Source organism: Melanaphis sacchari, unplaced genomic scaffold (assembly GCF_002803265.2).
Source record: "Melanaphis sacchari strain LSU unplaced genomic scaffold, SCAv2.0 Contig2141_pilon_pilon, whole genome shotgun sequence".
Lineage (NCBI taxonomy): Eukaryota > Metazoa > Arthropoda > Insecta > Hemiptera > Aphididae > Melanaphis > Melanaphis sacchari.
This window is the reverse complement of record NW_020271066.1, coordinates 10,261-18,811: the sequence shown is the minus strand read 5'-3', so window position 1 is coordinate 18,811 and position 8,551 is coordinate 10,261. Positions and strand designations below refer to the sequence as shown.

The 8,551-nt window shown below is 24.4% G+C and overlaps 1 protein-coding gene and 1 long non-coding RNA gene across 2 annotated transcripts; one reads left to right on the top strand and one right to left on the bottom strand.

Moving 5' to 3' along the window:
• Positions 1 to 2,763: 2,763 nt before the first annotated feature.
• On the bottom strand, positions 2,764 to 6,590 carry LOC112593921. Its single transcript, XR_003114624.1, has 6 exons — positions 6,581 to 6,590; positions 5,907 to 5,915; positions 4,986 to 4,994; positions 4,766 to 4,780; positions 4,040 to 4,078; positions 2,764 to 3,213 (listed from the first exon to the last, which is right to left on the bottom strand). It is a non-coding gene; the product is annotated as an uncharacterized LOC112593921 (long non-coding RNA).
• A 518-nt stretch (positions 6,591 to 7,108) lies between these two features.
• LOC112593923 lies at positions 7,109 to 8,551 on the top strand. The gene is made up of 2 exons (XM_025338515.1): positions 7,109 to 7,112; positions 8,103 to 8,551. Exons 1-2 carry the CDS (start codon positions 7,109 to 7,111, stop codon positions 8,549 to 8,551), a joined length of 453 nt encoding a protein of 150 aa, XP_025194300.1.

The window sequence follows — 8,551 nt, the reverse complement described above, 5'->3', positions numbered from 1 at the left end:
CTGAAGTGTTAGTTGGTAGGATCAAACGTATGGTGGAACGCTTCAATGGTTGTACTTTGTATTTGCGACTGTTGCGGACCACGTATCTACAAACGTTTTTTTCTTTTTTTACACGTCGATTACATAAACACAAAGAAGTTTATGACTAATGTCAATATCATTTTTCATTTATTTTCGACTTACTAATACCGAATAAACGGACAAAAAAACGCGAATCGAGTGACATTATTATGGACTGGCATTTATGTTGCTCTATATGCAACAGAGTTTAGCAAGTCATTTTGACTTGCTAATCAATATATTGTATATTTAAATGTTTTGTATTGATAAAAGAGTTTTTAAATGAGTCTTTAAACGAAAAATATAATATATAACGCAATAAATTGTATAGGACACTAAACTATATCACACGCCGTAACTATTTAATATTGGCAAAAAAAAATAACATAATTTGTAATGTGAGAATCGTATTGTATGAAATAATCATCGTGTTTAATATTTATCTTTGTTGAGCGCCGATCTAGCTCCTACAAATCTAGTGGTTGGCTATATCGACTTGCGGTGGTGGTATGTAGGGCTACCAAAAATGATAATTCTATTTTATTTTGGTTAGGAATTCTTTTGAGTGACGATTTCCATTGATTTGTGTTTAATTGTTGATTGATATTTTTCAAATCGTTACCTTTCGCCAAATATTATAATATGTTTAGAATTTAGATATCGTAAACGCGCATTCAACTCCACATATCCGGCAACCACTGGTCTGACGTGAATGCGAGTTGGTCAACAAGTATACTCAAATCGAGGAAGTTGTGACACCATGAAATTAATTTTCCTGAAAGACGTTGCTAGTACTTAGGTCTACATAATCTCCTGATGTAATGTAAGAAAACTCACATATTTAAAACCAATGTTGTACCACAGTTGAATTTAGTTAGATAAATTTATCTAGTGAAGGTAGGTATCTAGATAAAACACTTGTATCTATTATCTTATATAGATAAATTACACAATTGATATCTCACTGACATCTAAGATATATAACTAGATCATCTAAATAAATTAATCTAATTGTTTACAAGACACGAACATCATATTTTTGGATAATATATATATTATATATTTTTTTTATTTAATTTTTTTTATTAAATGTTTTATTCCATCTGTTACAAAAAGAACAATAAGAACAATTAAGGAAGTAATATAGTAAAAAAAAATAAATAAATCACAAGGTAAATGTAATAGAGCGTATAGGTCATCCAGTGGAGGTACTACAAGAAATATTATTTGATATTATTTCAAAAATTGCTTATGAATTAAGATAACATTTTATGAGCCGATGTAATAACTAATAAAAATAACAATTAATATGGGATATAACTATAGTATACTATTATAAATTATAATTATATTTTCTAAATAATTTGTGCTACATATAGGTAATTAACAAATAGTGTCGTGGTTCTTATATTTTCAGAAAAAAAAAAACAATAAATACAATACAATTCAATTGATTGTGGACAGAAAATAATTATCCTGGTATAATAATATTACGATATACAATTTATAGTTTCATTAATAGTTTATTTATTTAGACACCTAATATCTGAATATTAATGTCGTTAACGTGTACCACTTCAAGAAATTAATAATTAAATATTTGATCGTCGACAACAGATAATTATATAGATATTAAATAATCCAAGACTAAAAATACATTGATAGTTATGGAAATAGTGGTATAGTCTAAAAATACTAATAGTTAATAAAATTATACCACTATTTTCACTCCTCACTGGCTAATAATTTGACCTAAACCAGTAACCACTGAAAGTTACTATTATTTCATTTATCAATATTCACTATCCATAGAAAAGGTATCATAACAAATAAACAAAGTGATGATAATTTTAATATTCAAATGTTAACAAATTTATGTAAAAGTAGTTTTAATTTTTTTTTTTAGTTTGAAATCTATTTTATAAGTTAAATAAAATATATGTATGTATATTATAACTCAAGATAACAGTTAAATAATATATATATTTATAATAAGTATTCTGCCTCCCCCCTCCCCCCGTTGGATTTATACCTACTACTAGTCTTCCTTTTCAAAAAATGGTGTATATTGTATTGATATTGTTGTAGGCATTATCGTTTAAATTATTAAGCATATTTTTCGAATAAATATTAGTGATTAAAACTAAAATATATGTAGCCATATTTGTATTAATATTTTTTGTATAATATTTAACAAAATCATGCTTTAAGAATAAGATTTATAAAAAATTAAAAAAAAAAAAAATTAATTTCTATCTAAATAAAATTAATTTTATCTGCAAGTATATCTAGATATTTATTTTTAGTTATCATTATCTATCTTAATATAGATATATTTAAAATTCATATATCTTATCTATATTTAGATAAAAAAAAAATATCTAAGCACAGCACTGGTTAAAACAACGTTACAAAACTAGTTCTAGATGACATTTTGAGTAATGTTTGCTGCGCTTGAAACGTGCATATCGTGTTTCTTTTATGTTTCCTTTCTCTGAGGACTTAAATGCATAAGTGTATTGTATATTATTTGGTATTATTGGAATAATTAATTTTTATCAGCAATATAATATGTTGTATTGTCTCTATATCCTTGACAAATATTTTTCATTATACAAATGAAAATACAAGAACATTTTACATTTTATATGAACCAATGACAATGAAAAAGACATTTCTATTCATGTAATATCAGGTTATTTATTGTGTAAACCAAGAAATAAAATGATACTTTATAATATGTTAGTACATATAAATGAAAAACACTATATCCCGTCTCAAAGTAGAATACACCAGGCGGCTGACCGGTTTTCGTTTGGTGCCGCGCATCTGCTGTCAATTTCGCCACATAGTGGGAGAAAATCGGACAACGAGCCAACGAGCTTCCGCGACCGTCAGTCGCGATGCGCGAAACCGGTGTATTCTACTTTGAGACAGAGTATATAATATACAAATAGTTTTTTTTGATAATTATACTGAAGTTTACATATTATTTTACAAAGCAATTTAAATTAAAATGGTCATAAATTGTTATAATTTTACAAATGAGTTAAAATTAAATTTATCCAAATGTCGATGTTAACAATAACGACACGTAATTCACATCTTTCATTTGATTTGTACAGAAGGTAATAATCGGATTTTCTATAAGTTCTGAAAAATGAATTGGAATTAGAATTATTAAATTTGTACTAACTCATAATCTAAATGACTAACAATATACAATGACTAACGCATTATATTTACATCACAGACTCGGGCAATACTTAAATCCCCTACATACTCCTTTTGACCAAATATAATCAAGTGATTTCCATATTAGAGCAATAGAAATCATCTTATCAAATTCAAATAAAATCACCAAATTTTATTAAAAGAAGTTTGTTGTGAATGATATTATAATAACGAATACCATATAATAAACTATTTTGTACTAAAATTATTTTATTATACACTAACACAATGAATATTTGGAGGGTAATAAGAGCTATTTACTTATAATGCCATTTCTAAAATAGTAATAATTTATTGCTTTATCAAACTTATTTCAAAACAATTTTTACAAAAAAAATTAATGTAAATCGTGGGTGAAAAATTATTATTAATTTTAGATAAAATCAAGAAAATTCTTTAATATATCTGGTCCTCGTTTTATACATTTATAACAGCCTCCTTAGATTATATCTATTCTTGTCACCCTTTCACTTGATCCTTAAACACTTTATAAATATTTTTACCTAAGGCTATAGACTTTTGTTTAATAGTTCATACGACCGATATTGGCCAACCATATTTTAGTTAACATTTTACTCATTCTCACACGTAGTTAAACCAGAGCAAATAAAACTGTTCAACACAATTAATATTTATTTATTTAATGCGTTTTCAACATTAACACAACACATATAAAACAAATTTTACAGTATTCAAAAACCTAAATCTATGTTTTCAATTATTTATAATAGACAGTAATACATACCTTTATTTCTAATCGCATTAATGTAATCAGTTGAAAGTTCTGAAACCATAATTTACATTGACATTGTGTATATTTTTTTTTCAAATGTTTATCATTCTAATATTTGACACATTATTAAAATACATTTAAACGTAGTTTTGCCTCATAATCGCAACATCAGATTGTATTCAAAGAGAGATTGGAAAAATTGAATTTATTCAGACATTGGTTTTACATTTATGAGTTCTATATCTATTATATTTAAATTCATCAAGAAGGCTTCAACTTGTTGATAATACTATGGCACAAAATCAGCTCTAGTTTATAGTTTGTATTTCACTTATTGGTAGTCAACCCAGAGTTTTTTTAAATAATTTTCACAATAAAACGTTAATATATTTTAAACAAAACTAGTTATTTTCCAATGTAAATACAATAACTGTTTATCAACATTAAATAATAACGTTTAAAATATACACAATTTTGTTTTAATAATATATTTATTTTTCGGAAACTTATCGTTAACATTTATAGTCTGTTACCTTTTTAATCACTTAACAAAGAATATTGATCAAATTATTGTTTGTAATTCAAATATTAAAAAAAAAATCATCTTGAAGCCATTTCTAGAATTGTTATTCAAACTATTGTGATATTCCTTATTCTATTTACGTGTTTATTAATTTTTAAAAGCAATGTTTCAAAAATTATTGATTACGATTAAAACTCTACTAATAAAATACTTACTTAAAACTGCTTTTACTAAATGAAATATATGAACATAATTTTTATTTAATATGATACAAATTTAGAAGATTCACCATAAAAAAATAATATATACGATTTAATAAATGTTCAATTATAGATCTGATTAAAATCGACGAAAAATATGTATAAAAATTACTTTTTATAATGTTCATACTATAAAAACCAAATTAAAAATTGTAATAATATAAAATATACGTACACATTTCCTCTAAAACAATAAACATATTAATTAATAAACAATTTAATATACATACATTGTGTTTTTATTATATAACCTAAATATGAAGAAGAAAAAATGCTGTTCTCATAAAATTTGTCATAATATGTAATACTTTACAAAGATCTATCGATAGTATCTAATCAATTTTTTGCCATCGCAACGATTTATTTGTATTTATACAAATTATATAATTAGTAATTTGTTTAATGTTTTCACTATCCTAGAAAACATCATAAACGTAAGAGAGCATTCATCGACAATCTTACAATTAACAAACTTAAAGGAAATAGGTTTTTATAGATTATTAAATAGATCACTTAATCATTTACGTTTATATAAGCCGACGGAGAGAGTTATCAGGTAAAGTACGAGATAAATTTTGGATATGAAATGAATTGTATGGTTGAAGTAGGTTATTTGATATAAATAATAATGACAGAAATTAAATGTGGATATTGCTTAGGTTTAAAATCGATTATGTAAAATACGATTTCTGACGTATTAAGGAGCATTGTATAATTATTTACTAAAGCGCTTGAATTTTCTTAGGATTGAATATTTTGAGGTTCCCAGAGCTGATGTATAATAGTTGTTTATTAAATAGTTTTTTTGTTTTTTATAGATTTAGGATAGAAGTAGTGATCTTTTTTGTTTTAAGTCATTTTTACATTGCTTTAATTATTATCATAATATAACGTAATATTTTGTGGTAGCTTGCAAAATACATTGCTGATTTACTTTAAAAATTTTTTTTATTTATTTTACAGTTTCAATAAAATATAGCAAAAGATTAATTAATTGGTAGTATTTTACTAACTTTATGTAGATTGTAAAATATAGTTATGTGTTCAATAAACTTTTTACTCAATAAATTTATGCTGTACACAACTTTTTACTCACCATTTGAAGCTGAAATAAACGTTTCAAAATAGTAATTAGTTTACATAAAACATTATAAATGATGTTTTATGAAGTTATCATAGAATAGAATAATAATTATCGACTTGTTTTGAAAAAACATTTACTAACATGTATATTTACCAAATAAAACTAGGAATGAGATAGTAAAAGAAAGTCAACTGAAGAACAATGCTTAGAATGTGATACTTGGATAGCAGAAGAAAAATTATATTATAACAAACCAATATCGTTCAAAATTTGACATTATAGGAGATTTTCAAAGATTTAATAAACACTAACAGAATAACTGATAATAAATTACTTGAAAAAATTTCAAAATAAGAGCTTTTATGAATAAAGTAGATATAATTATTATAAGAAGACGGTATGAATAAACAGGATGGACAATAAAAAAAACTAAAAGGAAAATTTTTAAAGTATTCCTAATAAGACTGAAATATATAATTGAATATAAAAAAAAATATACAAATGGGAGATAAAGATATTGTTTTAATAAGTAAAATAAATAAAAAAAACTATTAATAAAATCTGATAAAAACTCAAACTGACTAGTCAAACTATTATTATCACATAGTTCTAAAAGTCTTTAATTAAATAAATAGCTTTATATTTATTGCATTAATTAAACTTATTAATGAAATTTAAAAACTTACAAAGGTTAACTAGAAAAACAAATATGCAGTAGTAATTTACAAGTATTATTAAATATTTTTTATGATATGATTAAAAATAAATTATAGGGGAATGGTTAAAAAATTATTATGAAGTTTCCAAACTATTCAGTGTGAAAACAACTTTTTAGTTAAACAGTTTTCGTGAGAAACAAAAAAAAAAAACTAAAAAGGACTTATTTGTATAGGATTTTCATCGTATTTTAGAACATTATATTACCTATTTATTAATTATTTTTATTGTATATTTTATTACTGTTTTATTACTATTCTCTACTTATATATCAACTATTATAAGTACATCGTTATAGCAGTTATAATATGTTTAAGCCTATTTATTATCTATAAATCGCCAAAAATGATATTGAATATGTAAGAAGACATTTCATTGTACAAAATTTATTAAACAATATTAAATATTTTAACAGAATTTTCATGGAAAATTAAATCAAAAAAACTTAATGATTACAGTTAGGTGACCTATTTTCAATATATTTAGAAAATGACGTTATGGGTTATTAATGTACTATACACGCAAACAATGATCGATACATACCCTCTGCAAAAAATAGAAAAATCATGATTTATTATCATATTACTGTTGTAATATACTTTAATTATTATATTCTAATGGATATATATTTTTTAATATAATTAAACCGTAACAATAACTTGGTATTAATTTTAGTTTTATTAATTTTTAGGTTTCATATATATTTTATAGTTAAATAACCATTGAACAATAAACTTAAGAAGTGTAATGGTTTACCAATGGTTTTTTAAATATATTTCATTAATTAATGGTGCTTTATGCATATTTGTAATCGTTGTGCATCGCTATCACTATATTATTGATTATGGAATGTAGAGTTGCAAAACATAACATTTTGCTAATTTTGGTTTTAAGCACACAAATTTTGTTGAGACAAATTTCAAATTCAACATACAAAAAATTATAAAATTACTTATATAATGAAATAAATATAAATACGTACCTTTATTAACTAAAAAAAATATAATATAATTATTACTTATACCGTTTTCGATAATTTATCGAGTATAATGAATTATTATGGCTTTTATAAATTAAACACAATTTAATTTTATAATTTCTATTGTCATGAATTACCTTAAGTTTTAAAAATAATTTAACAATAAATTTAAAAATAATTTCAGTTATTAAAAATATTATTTAAATATCTATAAATATCTCAAAGAAATCCAAAATATGCTGAAAAGCCCTAATAATTTTATATATTTGAGATTATTTACTACAACTACTCAATATTCACAATATTCTTATCACAGCTTTTTGCAATGACTGATGTTAAATAAAGTCTTGTTTCTAAAATTTAAATTAAATATGCATATACAATTTATATACACATAATATCACTTAACCTAGAGATTTTTAAGGAAATTGTAAGAAACTATTCTAAAGTGAAAAAAAATATTACATTTTATATTCAATTAAACTATTATATTCTAGGCTAAACTGACAAAGCTAAGACATTGGGGAGACTTTACACGGTACATCCAAAGCAACGTGAGTGCTTCTATGTACGTTTGTTATTGGTGAATGTTCCCGGACCAACGTCTTTTGAATTTTTACGAACAGTTAATGGTCCAGTATTCAATACATACCAGGATGCATGTCGTGAACTGCAATTGCTAGAAGACGATAACCATTGGGACTTAACGCTTGCCGATGCTGCGTTGACATCAACACCGAATAACATTCGTCAGTTGTTTGCAATTATTTTGACGACATGTTATCCCTCGCAAGCACAAACTTTGTGGGAAAAATATAAAAATTGTATGACAGATGACATCTTGCACCGAATTAGACAAATAAATCAATGCCAAAACATAGATTATACACCAGAGATGTACAATGAAGCATTGGTCTTGATCGAGGATTTATGTGTTCTCTTAGTGTTCCTCTTAATGTAA